Source organism: Polypterus senegalus, chromosome 7, assembly GCF_016835505.1.
Source record: "Polypterus senegalus isolate Bchr_013 chromosome 7, ASM1683550v1, whole genome shotgun sequence".
Lineage (NCBI taxonomy): Eukaryota > Metazoa > Chordata > Cladistia > Polypteriformes > Polypteridae > Polypterus > Polypterus senegalus.
In genome coordinates this window covers 134,780,723-134,796,007 of record NC_053160.1, presented here as the reverse complement: position 1 = coordinate 134,796,007, position 15,285 = coordinate 134,780,723, and the positions used below count along the sequence as shown (strand labels likewise).

Below are 15,285 nucleotides of genomic sequence, written 5' to 3'. Positions count from 1 at the left end.
TTGATAAATAGGGGCACTGGGTTCATTCCCCATGGAGTCTTCTCTGATTAAGACTAAAAGGGTGTAATTCTGAGTCTGTCAGAGTACTACATGCCCTTAGGTCCTAGGATGTACTTGATTCATCTCCTCTGCATAAGGTCAGGTGCTTCAATGTCTTTTCTTGTAGCATGGTTAGCAGAATGGAAAACACAGTACTGTAGATGCAGTCTTATTATTGCAGTACATAGTCTGAGCATAACATTCCTTGATTTACTTTTTAACAGTGTTTACAATATATGCTAACATTTTAATTGCCTTTTTAATAAATTCTGTGCATTACTTAGATCAGAAAAATGTGTCAACATAAACTCCTTAAATCCTTTTCAGAGATTGCATCCATCAGTGCCATCCATCTTTTATAATTGATGTTCCTTTTGCCCACTTGTAGCAGTTTTCTGCAATAAACTGCGCTTCCCAAGTGTTCTCCCACTTCTGTAGCTTATCTAAATCCTTTTTATATTGTTTTTGCTGCCTCATCTGTGTTTGCCATTCCTCCAGTTTTAGTATCATTTGCAAATTTCACAAGTTTACTAACTATATAAAAACCTATGTCATTACTGTAAATTAGAAGAAGTAAATGTCCTAAAATAGACCCCGAGGGGCTCCACTGTTGACCTCATTCCACATGGAGCATTTTTAACTGTACGGTTTGTCTCCTGCCAGTTAATCAACTTCAATTCCAGTTTTGTAGGTTACCTCGTATGCCAGCAGCTTCTGGTTTTAAAATTAATCTTCTGTGTGGCCCTATACCAAAAGTGTTTTGAATTACTTCAGTAAAGTTTGTTGTATGCCTTGCTTTTGTCAACTACTGCAGTAGACTGCTCAAAAAAAACTAAAAACTTGGTTTGGCAAGGTATTCCTTTCATAAACGCATCCTCGCTGTTATTTAGTATGTTATTTTCATATAGTCGCTTTTTAAAAATGCATTTCTTACCATTTCTGTAAATTTGCATGGTATATTAGTAAGACTTTTTGGTCTATAATTACCAGGATCCATTGTGTCTCTCTTCTTCTTGCAATTTCTTTCTAATGTTTCTCACATTAAAGTATAAATACTGTAAACAAGAAAAGCTACATATTGCATTTTGGTTAAGTTTCTCTAGGTTGGGTTGGTTGTTTTTTGTGTATCCTTCAGTACCAGCCATCTGTGTTTCAGAACATTGTGAATCAGGATATTTTTTCTGATTTCTGAAGTAAATCTACATTTGTGAAATGCTTTACATTACCTGGAAAACTAAAACATTTCATACCATAGCAAAATTGTCTCAGTGCTTGTATTTGAATCAGTTAATTTGTGTTGTTGTTATTGGTCTATGGGTAAAAGATGTGAAGAGTGCACCAAGCTATGACATATTTCTATCCTCTTCCAGACAAGATATCCAGCAGTGGAAAATCCAGAGATCCTGAGAAAGTCAGCGGATGACTTCCTTAACCGAGCAACGATGTCTGATGCCGGTCTTTTATTTTCACCATCACAAATTGCACTAACATCCATTTTGAATAGTGCCATAAGGGCAGGACTAAATATAGAAAGGTTTGGAACTGGTTACTTGACACATTTGATTTTTTATAACACTTGGTTTTAGGTACTACCGATAATGTGTTCTTAATAGCTCAGCGTCTCTCTGCTGTATGCCATGCTAAGAGCATGTGATATGCTAGTAAGAGTACTTGTGAATATGAAAATTTCATTTCTTCTTATGAAACATTAATTCAGGATTCACAAGGCTCATAGTGAAATATGCAATATTGAGAGTCATATTGTGTCCTACTTAAGCAACCTCAGATCATTTGAAATTGAAGTTAAGTTCTTTGATGCTTTTAAGTATACTTAAGACCCAAAAACGGCCTGCAGTATGCAACTAAATAGATGCATTATAGGAAGTAGCTAAACTAAAGTGCTACTAATTTTTCTAAATTGTTTCAAATTCAGGAGATGTTTGTTTTCATGGTCATACTACTTTATACATGTTAATTTATTTTATTAATTGAAATTCTTTTTTATCCACTTTTTGATTGCATTTGGATGAAAGGGTCTGCTTTTCCACATGAGAGAAACCCTCAATCTTCTTTTTTTTTCTTTATGCAGTTATTTGACAGAATGTTTGGGACTAAAGGAAGACAGGAACACATTTACACAGATTATTGAGACAATGAAAAGTAAGTACATCTTGGTATCCAAAAGTATTTTAAAAGCTTATTCAGTTTTCCATTACTCTAAGTCATAAGTTACAGCTAATTATAATCACAGTTTTAAACAAGAAGTTTTTAAACAGTCCATACGATTCTATTAACACTTCCTTAAATCTCTGGTTTGTCTATGTACTGAAAAATGTATTTCACTTGGTTTATATACCCATGGTCAAATGTATCTCATTGCAGCATGTGGCCCACTAGCTCAATTCCACAGAATAAGCAATCTTTAGGAGTACTTGTATATGTATAGGCTTTTGATTAAAAAAAATAATAAAGTTCAGCTTGGCAGTCTGAATTTTCAAATTATTGATAAATCAGTTTGTTGCCATCTGCTTTGAATTCTAAGACTCAATTTAAAGAATCAGCTGTGCATTTTTTTCCTTTGAAATATGTTGACATTTTTCTTGCCATTATGAAGTTTGTGTTTTTTGAACAACTGCGTATGTCCTCACTTCCAGCCATGCCTCTTTTCTCTGCAAAATGATGACAGGAACTCTTCAACCATTCTATAATTTAGCAATGTACTCCATTTAGATGAAACTTTTTTTTATTCCCACTCTGAAATTTGCTTTTTACAGAAACTCTTTAAATAGATAAATACATAAATACGTAGATAAGTACACATTTCTTTTTTTATTCCTTTGCTACTACCTCCAGGGGGCCAAAAGTGTGTCCTGTAACTGAAGTTGCCCTTTTTATTTAGCCTGTTGATTCAGTAGGTCTCTCTTGAAGTGATGTTACCAGCCCAGCACACCAGAGTAGAAAATCACACTGACCATCACAGAGTTATAAAAGATAAGAAGGGTGCCACATCCCACATTGAAGGAACACAGTCTCCTGTGGAAAAAGATCTTGCTCTGCACTTTCTTACATAGTTCCTCTGTATTCCCTGACCAGTCCAACATGTCATTAATGTGGGCCCCCAAATACCTGTAAGGAGTGGACCACCTGTACATCCAAAATTCCCTTTCCACCTAGAAACAAAGTACCCCATCTGACTCCTTTACTCTGCCTGCAAGTGACATGAGCTGCTGTTATGTTTGTAGTAGGTGGTGTACAGTCAAGAGAAAAGAAGATTTGGACTGTTCTTTGTGTTGCTTCAGTGTTGCTCACATCTGTTTCACAAATATAGTCCTTGAGTCTCACATACTATGTTCTGCCCGACAATCTATTATCCAGAGAACCTAATTAACCTGCATATCTCTGAGTTTACCTCTGATATCTACTGTTGCAAGAAGAAATTTGTGAATCCTTTTGGAATTGCATAGATTTTTACACGACCACATTCTTAACAGTGTGGTCTGATGTTCAAATAGCTCATAATAATTTTTTTTGTAATAATATTTTAATGTAATACTGTTATAGTAATTTTTATTTTTGTATGTGTATTTGAGGGTTTGTGGTTTGTTGTATTATTATTATTTTATTTATTTATTTTTTAATATATATTTTTTATATATAACTTTTTTCTCTCTCTCGTTTCTCTAAAGTTTTAATTTCCCCCTGGAGACAAAGAAAGTATGTAACTAGCTAGCTAGCAAGACCAGCACAGTCCGTTTAAACCAGTAACACACTAACAATTGTACATATTTTTGTGAATACTGAACAAATTATTTGAACTTTCTTAGTCCACATTCCAAAGAGTATGTGAGCCTCTTGACTAGATGTTCCATTCTGTGAGATAGGGAAGAGGTATGATTTGGTGGTCCACTGCACTTTATATATAAAAAAAAAAAAGTCACACAAAGTTTGTTTACTGACAGTGTCTGCTATTCTGAAGAAAAACGTGTTCAAGTAAACCACGCCTTATCAGAAGAAGTATCAGAAGTCCTTGTGTAAAGCTGGAAAATTAAAAAAGGCCTGGGTGCTCAAAAAACACAGGAAATGAAATTGTCTAATAATGCAGGAAATTTAACACTGCTGCTAATCTCCCTATGAGTGACTGTTCTGCAAAGATCATGGGAATGTAGAAGGAGATAGACTCCATTGCTGAAGTGTCTTATGTGTTCTGCCTTTTTCTCTTCCATTACAATGAGAGGATGAGAGAGGCCAGAAGTTGTCGAGAAGGCCCCAGATACAGTAGTGGCAGGATCAGTAGCAGCACCAAGATTAGCTGTAAGAAATGGTTTGACGACTTCTCATACCTTTCTTTTGGACAACTGCCTGTAGTACTCAACAGGAAATTCCACCTTGATTCATATAGCTGCAAAGAAGATGCTTTGTAATAAATTAAACCCATCTTCAAAGAAAAAATATTTAATTTGAATCTCGCTGTTTTTGAAAATACAGTGGAACCTCGGTTCACGACCATAATTCGTTCCAAACCTCTGGTCGCAAACCAATTTGGTTGTGAACCGAAGCAATTTCCCCTCATAGGATTGTATGTAAATACAATTAATCCGTTCCAGACCGTACAAACTGTATGTAAATATATATTTTTTTAAAGATTTTTAAGCACAAATATAGTTAATTACACCATAGAATGCACAGTGTAATAGTAAACCAATGTAAAAACATTGAATAACACTGACACAAACACTCAGGCTCCCTGTTCAGCTGCACGCGCAGGCTGGCTCGCTCGCTCTCTCTCTCTCTCTCTCTCTCTCTCTCTCTAGCACGCACGCAGGCTCCCTTGCCCTCTCTCTCTCTCTCTCTCTCTCTCTCTCTCTCCAGCACGCAGGCTCGCTCGCCCTCTCTCTCCAGCACGCAGGCTAGCTCGCCCTCTCTCTCTCTAATATTGCAACAGTTCGCGCTATAGCCTTGCAAGCCAATCGCTGTATAAAACACTTTTTTTTAATTAGTTTTAAGCACTGGGGGGAAGGAACATTTGAACAAATCCGAACTTTATTTAAAAACCAACCACAAGCAACCAAGAAAGTAACATTACAGGAGTTCACACTATAGCCTTGCAACCATTCACTGTATAAACACTTTTTTAAGGAGCTTTAAGCACAGGGGAAAAAAATGAACATTTGAAAAAACTGTAATTTAATAAGCTACCAAAAAAAGTAACATTGCAACAAATCTCGCTACTAACCACTCGCTGTAAACACTTTTTTAATGAGTTTTAAGCACTGTTCAAAAATGAACATTTGAAAAAAGTGAAAAGTAACACTGCAACAATTCACGCTACGAACCGAAAAATGAACATTTGAAAAATCCGTAATAAAGAAACCATAAACCACCAAGAAAACTAACCTTGCATGAGTTGAGTTCTGGCATGAAGTGAGGAGGAACTGGGTGGAGAGGAGGAAGAGTTTGGCTCCGCAATGGAGGGATGTTTTCCTTCAGGTGTTTTCTCTCGTGTGATTTCTTGGGTTTCTGGTGTTTTTAGCTGTTTAGCTGGTGGGAGCAAAAGCCTCATGCAGCCATTCCAAAAATAAAGTCCTTGTAACCCAACCCTTCGTGTTTGCCCTCCACATTACTGGCAGTCTGGCTTTGTTTACATTGTGCTGCTTGAAAGCACGAGGGTTCTCACATTGGTAAATAAGTAAACTGGTAAACAGTTTTTCCACCTCTTCCAGCACTTGAAGCTTCTGCCTGGTTAACACTGTAACTCCTTTTACAAAATCAGCTGCTTTAATAGATTCTTTCTGCTTTAGAATAGTCGAAATCGTAGATTTTGACTTCTTGTACTCGGCGGCAAGATCAGTAACACGAATGCCACGCTCATATTTTTCAATAATTTCTTTCTTTACTTTGATTTCAATTTTCTGCAAAACTTTCTTCTCACCACTCTTCACTTGCTTAGAAGCCATGGTTAACTGTAAAAGCACACGAAATACTGTAGAGCACAAAGAGATCACAGATAAAGCACGCACGTCTGACTGAGAACAATGAAGCGGCTCAACACATGCTTAAATACAGTAATCGGCGCGTACTAACCGGAAGGGAAATGAAATAGAGCACAAAGAGTTCACAGCGAAAGCATGCACGCATGTGCGAGCACGCACGTCTGACCGAGAACAATGCAACACGTGCGGAAATCATCAGCGTGCACAAACGGAAAGGGAAACTGGCTTGTTCATATACCGAGTGTGTGGTTGTGAACCAAGGCAAAAGTTTGGCGAACGTTTTGGTTGTAAACCTAGTTGTACGTGTACCGAGACGTTCGTGAACCGAGGTTCCACTGTACCTGTATTTGAAGAGTAAACTTTGAAAACGTTTGAGAAGTGTTTGGATGAGATATTGGAACTTGTTCAGCTGTTCGCTAATCTCCATGGAGGGCTGGTCTAATTTATGAGACTTTTGATGTTAGGAGTCATCTTAGGAATACCAGGAAGTAATTCCTTTTTCTAATGATGAAATATACTGTATCTGTTTATATGCTCTTAGTCTTACATAAAAATAAAATATACCTTTTTACAGTGAAGTCTTGTCTGCTCCCCCTCTCTTACCAGAGAAAACTGAGAAAGCAAGTGAAGATGAAGTATGTCATATATATATATATATATATATATATATATATATATATAAAAGTACCAGGGTAGATGAGAGTAGTTTGCTCTTGGCAGAGTAATAAATAGAATTTGGAAATGTAGAGGGTGGTCAAGGAAAATTATGACAGAATTATTGAAGATAACAATACAATGTGGCCAGTTTAGAGGAGCTCTTGTGTCAGCCAAAACAGGAACCAAGAGACAAATGAAATATAAAAAAAAAATTGTAGTTTTATTAGAGAAGTAAGCACATAAGGAAGAGTATACGATAACTTGTAAATTATAATACATAAGTAATGAATATAAATAAAGGCAAACCTTCAATAGAACACCTTACCATTATTATATGAAGATGACATATTTAGCACACTTAACCTACAATATCACAAGCATTGCTCCTCTAACTAACTTTTTAACCACCTATGGGCTCCCCTCCTCTTGGCAGCTAGCGATTTCTCTGACCTGCGCCGCTTACTGCAAGCTCAAATGACCAGTGGCCTGAATGGATTTTTTTTTTAAGCCCCACCATACATCTCTGGAGTCAGCACTAGGTTAGGAAATTTATTTGAATTTGTGCAGCTTATCTGCCATTACTATAGGTTTCAGGAATCCACTTTATACAGTAATGAATCTACCTGCTGTTCCATGGCATACTTTGCAAACCTTCCATCCTCCTGGCGGAATACTACATTAATACATAATTATACAGCATAATACCACATGGTGTTGGTAGCACAGTTTCACTGACATGGTGGCGTGTTTCTGGTGCCAGATGTTTGTCTGCTAGGGTATCTTAAGGAACAGTTACTGCATGCTGTTAAGCTCCTTGCAGCTCCATGCTTGGCCTGGTCCCCTTTTGTAACACAATGAAATAATGAGAACAAAGGCAGGGTAGTGGTAGGTATGTAAGGTTTCTCACAAAGTGATGGGCTAAATTTACGTACTGTACATTTCATCTTGTTATCTTTGGACAGTTTGGTTACAATAATGAACCCAACAATGGCTCTTGATTGTAAAGTTATTACGAGAAATTTCCACCCTTACCGCTATGAAAATGGCTTTTACTAACAAATCTCTCACCATCTTAATAGACATATTTTCCTCATACAAACTGCAGTTCCTTACAGGGGATGCACTCTTTCCAGTACGTGTGTTTTGAGATGATCAACATCACAAAGTGCAGAAGAGTTTCTAATTTGTAGGCACATAGAATGGGAAACTATACTAGTTGTAATTTTTGGTGGCAAGAAAAAATATGTTATGGAGTCTTTTATACACATTTCTGCCTTCAGCACAAGCAGAACAGTCATAGTAATTGAGTTTGAGTTCAGAGGGTGGACTGTGGAGTAGTAACCAATGATGAGTTTTAATTTTACTGTTCAAAGTATGTAGTAGTTATGTGAATATCATCAGCAAGAAAATATAGGTATTGTCCAAACGTATTGATTAAAAACATATTGAACACAAAAAAGAAAGAGGAAGATTACATTATTAAAATTAACAGAGGGAAGAGGATTAAGAGTCATGGGGAAGTCAGAATGCATAAATAAGTAGTGAAAGAGCTGTAAGATGGCTGAATTTAAATATTTTAACCCCTGAATTTCTAAGTTACAACTTGCATGATACCTTTGCTTCTGTCAGTTTTGTTGCTTTGCCTTTGTGCTTGGAATAGTGAAGAATGATGTGAACGTATGATGTGATTAGGAATATATTTGTAGGGCAAACTGAGCATTACCCATTCTGCTAAGCTAACATGGTACACCAGGTCATCTGTTAAGAAAGCAGATTTACCATCCAGCTTCACAAAAAAACTGAACTCCAGCTTGTACCTTTGTCTTCGTGGACTTTATCTGATAACAAAGGTTAAATTAGAGTGGCATTGATATCTCTTCATACGCCACTCTGCAGACCTATTAAGACAAGGCACAAAATGGACTGAAGCAAGGACAAAGATATATAATTCAAAGGCTGACATCTAAAATAGAAAGAAGAACTGACTTCAATCCAATCAGGAGAAGGTTCAACCTTTCTTTAAAAGTCTCTCTCTCTCTCTCTCTCTGTGTGGTATACTCACTGGACACTCCCTGAACTCCCTGGGATTCTTGCGGTTCACCCTTTCTGGGATGCCCTCAGGAAGGGGGAACTCACCTAAATGACTGAAAACGTCTGAATGCCAGCGGGCCAGTCAGGTTTGTGCTTGAATGGGGTAGGGCTGGGAAAGGGGCACTCTTTAGAACTAAGCAGAGTAGTGCGAGTGGCCCTGTTCTGCAGTGACTCCCTTCTGATGCCAAGGTACTGACTGAGGGAGACTTTTGTGGCATTCGGAGGAGGGTCCAAAGAATGCCAAAGGATTGGCAGTAGAACCCTGAACATGGGATTTAGTGGATGACTGAACCTCAATGAGCATTTCCTCATGCTGCAAGGTCCTTTTGGGATAAGCTGAGGAGACGGCAGATTTTGGAAAGAGGCATTGGGACTTGTGTCTGTTTTAATAGAGACACCTGTCCGGGTTTGTAACCTTGTTTTTTATTGGACTATTCAAAGCCCATGAACTGTAATGATCTAACGACATGTTAACAGTTCATTTAAACTGAAGTCAGCAGAAAGAAACTCATTTTAAAATGTATAACAACATAACATTTTGGAGCATTTTATGAAACGATCATTTCAGGAGGAAACAGGGAAATCTCCCTGCTGCAGCAAACAGGATGGGAAGGGGCAACAAACTACAAGCTGCCCACAACTCACTATGCAAATGCACATAAAATTACATGGGCAGGTTTGAAATCCTAACCCCACCTGTGTATGTGCACACCTCTCTGAGCTCTGCACCTCACCTCCCTGAGTTCCATTTCCACCCTCAGTAGTCATCGATCACAGTTCACAACAGTCCTGAAAATGAATGATGAACAGCAGAAAAACACTAGAAAGGAAGATTTGGTTTTTAAAAGAAAGGCAGCGTCAGTCATAAGGAATTATTTTGGCCACATAAAGGATGGTGTAGACTAAAAACAGGTACTTTGTGGACAGTGATTTGCAATTACAGTACACCCCCAAAATTCGCGGGGGTAACGTTCCTAGAGCACCTGCGAATTTTGGATGTGGTTAAAAAAAATGCCTATTTTCATAGTTTAAACCCTAAATATGCCCCCAAAACACTTTAATTTCAAAATCAGCATAATACATTACCTACAAATAAAAAATTTAAAGGTAAACCTGTATACTGTACTGATAGGTCTCCCGCAGTGCTAGAATGTAAAATACCGATGTTAGCGTTATTTGCACTGTAATTCATTCAAGTGCGTTTTCATTGCCAGAAGCCTTAGAAGGTGCAGGGCGTTTCGTCGGCATCTTGGGGCTTTAACCCTTAAACTGCCACATACTTGGGCATTAATACATATTTTCAGCAAGTGGCAACATTCAACGTTATTGTCTTAAGCCAGCAATGGTAGATAGACTGGTATTCTTTGCTAGAAACCTCTAAGCTGAGTGGTCTGTTAAGAAATAAACCAGATGTTATACAATTGAGAAGTTTCATTTCATCTTCTTCAGTCATGATGACCAACACTTTGTTGTACTTGGGCACTGTTGCTAAGAGAAATTAAGTTTAGAAACAGTTTATATGACAAAATGGTTCTGTGTTGATGTGCGTTATTTATTAAAAATTTATATTGTTGTTTATTATTTCTGCGGTGGGCTGTCGTCCTGCCCAGGGTTTTTTTCCTGCCTTGCACCATGTGTTGGCTGGAATTGGCTCCAGCAGACCCCTGTGACCCTGTAGTTAGGATATAGCAGGTTGGATAATGGATGGATGGATGTTTATTATTTCAGTTTAACCTTTTTAAATTTATTTCTTTTATAAATTACATTTATTTTAAGTTATATTTCTGAAATACACTCAAGGGACTGGTGTATAGCAGTTATGTATTTTTAAAACTTTGTTTAAATTGCGTTTACTATTTTGGTGTTTACCAAAAAAAGAGGTTTAATTTTGAAAAAAATGTTAAATGGCATATTTTATTACTCATGTTAATTTGCTATGTGAAAATGAAGCTTTGTTACTCCTTAGTTTAATGTTCTGTTTTAAATAGGAGTGCAGATACATAGCCTCCTATAATCCCTTCTAGACAGCATACTGCTTCATTGACTGATGGGTAGTGATGGGCAGATGAAGTTCATGAAGCATTTGCTGTAATTTTCTGACTCCACTAAATATACAGGTTATATTAGAGATAAAGACCAGAAGGTGACACACTCGAAAGGTTTATTTTAGAGTCATTTTTCTTATTTTCTATATAGCAGATGCACTTACCTTCCAAGATCACCCCAAACATTCTAGAATGATTTATTCTTTGAAAATGGAGCTATTCAGTCATCTGGTGAAAAATCCTGGATTTTTTTTAATATTGCAATATATATCACCGAAAAAAATATTGCAATGTCATTTTTTTCTAATATCATGCAGCCCTAGTTCCAGGTTTAAGAGGGTCCCAGAAGCACTAAATAGCATGGAGCCATCCCAGACCATCAGACTCATACATTGTATTTTTATTGTTATGTGCTTAATGTGATCAGATATGTAGAGATTTATGTTATATCGAATGAATTGTTTAAAAATTGGTGCCTATGGGCTCTCTTTTAATCTTGTTTGATCATTAGGGTGCACTATGCACTGTGAGAATGGCATATAATTGAAATGTCTGGTGAAAAGTCATACAGATATTTCAGATGTTATTGATCTTTTTTCCAGTGGCAATGAAAATGGTAAAATACTAAATTGCTTGCAGTATGGAAGCCTTAAAAACACTTCTGAAGCTAATGACAATAACTACATTTGGCTTCATTTGATATAATTAGCCATTCAGTCACTCTTTATTTTATTATCAATGTGTAGTAGGAACAGTCTCCGTTATATTCCACAGAATTCTATTGTGACATGATCTGCTTCAAAGATGACCTAGTGTCAGGCATGCCTTCAACATTGACAGCAGATGAGGTTGCTGACACCAATGAACACATTGTAAGTTAAATCAAAAAATGATGGTGTATGAGAAAACAAGCATTAAAGGGATTAGCTATGGGTTAGATTAAATCATAAAAAATAAGTATAAGAAACGTCTGAGTATTACAGTATCTGATGTTCTAAGGAGAACCTTGACCTATTAAATATGGACTGGGAGAAAGTTGGGAACATTTAATAAGTATGAGTGTGTCATGGATACATCACTATGATTCCATATACTTTTTGAAACAAATTCAATATGGTGGTCAACAAGAAAAAACATTCCAGGTCTAGGCCAGTGCCAACAGAATTATTCATACATTAAGTTTGAGAATATAGTTTATATCAATTACATACCTCAAATGGTCCAAGTAACTGGTCAGTACTGGTTTGCTGCAATCAGTTAGGGAAAAGTAGAGAGAAAGGCAGTCTGTCAGTCATTCTGCTTCAGAACAATGTCTCTGCTCACACTACATGGGTTACAAAGGCTGCTCTGGTAGAATGAAATGAAGAGATGCCATACTCACCTAATTTTTGAGACCTGCTTTGGACAACAATGTTCTCTTGTTGGAAGGGCTATCGTCGTAGGAAGCACCACACAAAATATCAGGGGTACTATTCAACTAAACTTTTTAATTTGTTTTGGACTGTTTAAGGTATTAAAAACCTGATTAAAAAGTATGAACCTGCTAAAACTGAAGAAGTAAATCTCCTCAAGCAAAAGCTGGAAAAGATCCATAATGAATTTTCAAAAGTCCTAAATCAGTAAGTATGTCTCTTATGGTCATTCATATGCCGTGGTGTATTTTTTAACTACTCAATTGCAAGATAAATTGTATGTAGCAAATTAACTGAAAAGTCACCCAAGGAACTGAAAAACACAAATTAATAACCGATAGAAGACTGTGCTTGTGACATTTGTAATTTAACTGATAACTACACATTGGATTTTCTTTCTTTTTTTTTACTTAAAACAGAGCTATTCTAATAATTATATGGGGGGGGGGAAGTTAGAATAATTTGCTTGATTTTCTTGAAGCCTCAAAATGAGTTTAGTCAGTTATAGTTTTCTACTGTAATGGTGGTTCCTATGAAAATATCCAGAGTAGAGAATTGCATTTGTGCAAATATAGTGCAGTATAGATATAGTGCAGTATATATCCTGCAAAGATTATTATTATGGAATTGGTATGGAAGGAAGCAACAGAAAGTTAATATTTTGAATATACCACAACCAGAGCATGCCTATGTAAGAAGTTATTTTTTTGTGTGTGTGTTTTTGATTAGTAAGCGAAGAAAAGGGTATGAAGAAGATGGACATGTGACAAAAAAGGCAAAAACTGAGGTATGTGTATTTCTCATTGTGGTGTGCCATACTTAGTAGCCCGTCTTTGTTTTATTCTCTAGATTCATTCAAACTGATTTACACTGATGTTTTTTCCCCCCCAGGAGGAGTGGACTGATGATGACGCTATAGATTCACTTTAATACTTTTGTTATTTTGGATATTTGTTTCAACAATGAGGATAAATGATTGACAGCTTTACATGTTCTCATTTAATGAATACTTATTATTATGTGGTTATTATTTTAAATAAAGTATTTTTGTACTTATGCATTAAATCAGCATGTATACATTATTTAAGAGTAAACAGTGCCTTTATAGACTGTTCATCTAAACATCTATTTTTTGAATTTGTTTTTTCACTATGGGGTCACAGGCAGCTGGTGCTAGCCTCTGATATCGCTGAGATAAGGTGGAAAGATGCCAGTCCATCAAAGGGCACATTTACACTTGTAGCCTTACTCGTACATGAAACTGTTTATGTGATTTACTTTTGATGTAGTGTATGCTCACACACTAGCACACATATTGTTCACACTTTCAGTTACATATGAAGAAAAATAAAAACTTCTGCTCAGTACATCACTTCGGCTTAGTCTTGGGAAATATCCAAGACGGATCACTTAGTGCTTCTTGCAAACATTTGACATTTTTATATCCTCTGCTTCTATTTACTGAAGGGCAGATCAATTTTTTTCCGGGCATCACCACTGAACCCACCTTTGTTTGACATTGCTGCTGTACAGATGTTTGTGCTTATACAGTACATGTTGGCTTTGCAGTGTTCTTCGTTTGTGTTAAACTGAGAATGGCTCAATTAGTTCACTTCCCCCAAACCACCTCCTTACTTATACACCCATAAAAGTGAAACTTATTTTGGACATTTTTGTTGTAGTCAATAGATTACTTAGCAGAGAGTAAACATAATATTTGTTGAAACCAAAGACAACCTTAGTTTTGTTCATCATGTGTCCGAGCAGCTACAGGGTGAGCCAAAAAGAAAACCAACATTTCAAACGTTTATTCTACAAAAACACTACAAGATAAAATAAATTTCATTACGACACAAGAAAGGGTACACAAAATAGATTTTTTTCACTGTGTTTTAAAACTGATGTCTTCAAGGTGGTGGCCATCATTATCTTTCTCTTCAAAGGAGTGCGCGCCAGGAGCAGAGAATGACCGAGAGAGAAAAGCAAACAATCAAAAATCAATACGTACTGTTGGGCTTTTAAGTATGCGAAGTACCGCGATAAAGCGGCCGCAAGGATGGGAGCAATGTGAAGGTAGTCTTTCAGCATTTTTTAGAGGAGCATCCGTATCCTCTAGGCAAACAGCCCCTCTGCTCACACCCCCTCCGTCAGGAGCACAGAATGTCAGAGAGAGTGAGAGAAACAGAGAAAAGCAAACAATCAAAAATCAATACATGCTGTTAGAGCTTTTAAGTGTGCAAAGCACCGCGCGGGAAGTATATCGTATATCATTGAGGAGTTTTATTTAATACGTAATACGTGCTCTGATTGGGTAGCTTCTCAGCCATCCACCAATAGCGTCCCTTGTATGAAATCAACTGGGCAAACCAACTGAGGAAGCATGTACCATAAATTAAAAGATCCATTGTCCGCAGAAATCCGCAAACCAGTGAAAAATCTGTGATATACATTTAGATATGGCTACATTTAAAATCCGCAATGGAGTGAAGCCGCGAAAGTCGAAGCGCGATATAGCGAGGGATCACTGTATATCTTTGACTTAAGATAGCCCAATAAGAAGAAATTGCCCGGACAGGTTAGGTGAATGTGAAGGCCACCTGACATAATCGCATATTGAGATCAGCTTCCCCAGAAACGTTTCCTACAAAACTTGCATGGACCTCCGTGCCATATGAGCTGTTGCTCCATTCTGTTGAAACCAGGCATCCACCACATCCATTACTTGCAGTTGGGGCCGCAAAACGTTCTCTAGCATTTCAATGTAATGTTCTGAAGTGACGATGACCAAGGTGATTTGTTTGACAGATACTGTGTAACATATATGTGATATGCTTCTCGCAACTGAGATCATGTGGCAGATGTTCGCTGACTGGTCGACCAACCACAAATGTTACCTGGTTGGGAACCACCCAAATAATTGGACTGCGATTCAGACCTAAGAATGTAATACTCCGAACTTCACCCTGTAAAATAAGCAAACCAGCCACTGTGCGCAATGTCAGAGGTTTGATCCCTGTAACAGGATACAAAATTGTGTACACCTGACGAGCC

The 15,285-nt window shown here is 37.2% G+C and overlaps 1 protein-coding gene across 5 annotated transcripts in view; it reads left to right on the top strand.

The window, feature by feature from the left end:
• The window catches only part of ccnh (cyclin H), a 33,082-nt gene extending 19,738 nt beyond the window's left edge, over nucleotides 1-13,344 (top strand). For all 5 annotated transcript variants that reach the window (XM_039759309.1, XM_039759311.1, XM_039759310.1 and 2 more), the window contains 5 exons: nucleotides 1,410-1,573; nucleotides 2,129-2,199; nucleotides 12,333-12,441; nucleotides 12,964-13,021; nucleotides 13,126-13,344. In XM_039759309.1, the coding sequence (XP_039615243.1) occupies nucleotides 1,410-1,573; nucleotides 2,129-2,199; nucleotides 12,333-12,441; nucleotides 12,964-13,021; nucleotides 13,126-13,164 (441 nt within the window). In that variant the 3' untranslated portion in view covers nucleotides 13,165-13,344. The remainder of the gene's footprint in view (nucleotides 1-1,409; nucleotides 1,574-2,128; nucleotides 2,200-12,332; nucleotides 12,442-12,963; nucleotides 13,022-13,125) is intronic.
• The last annotated feature ends 1,941 nt before the right edge of the window (nucleotides 13,345-15,285 follow it).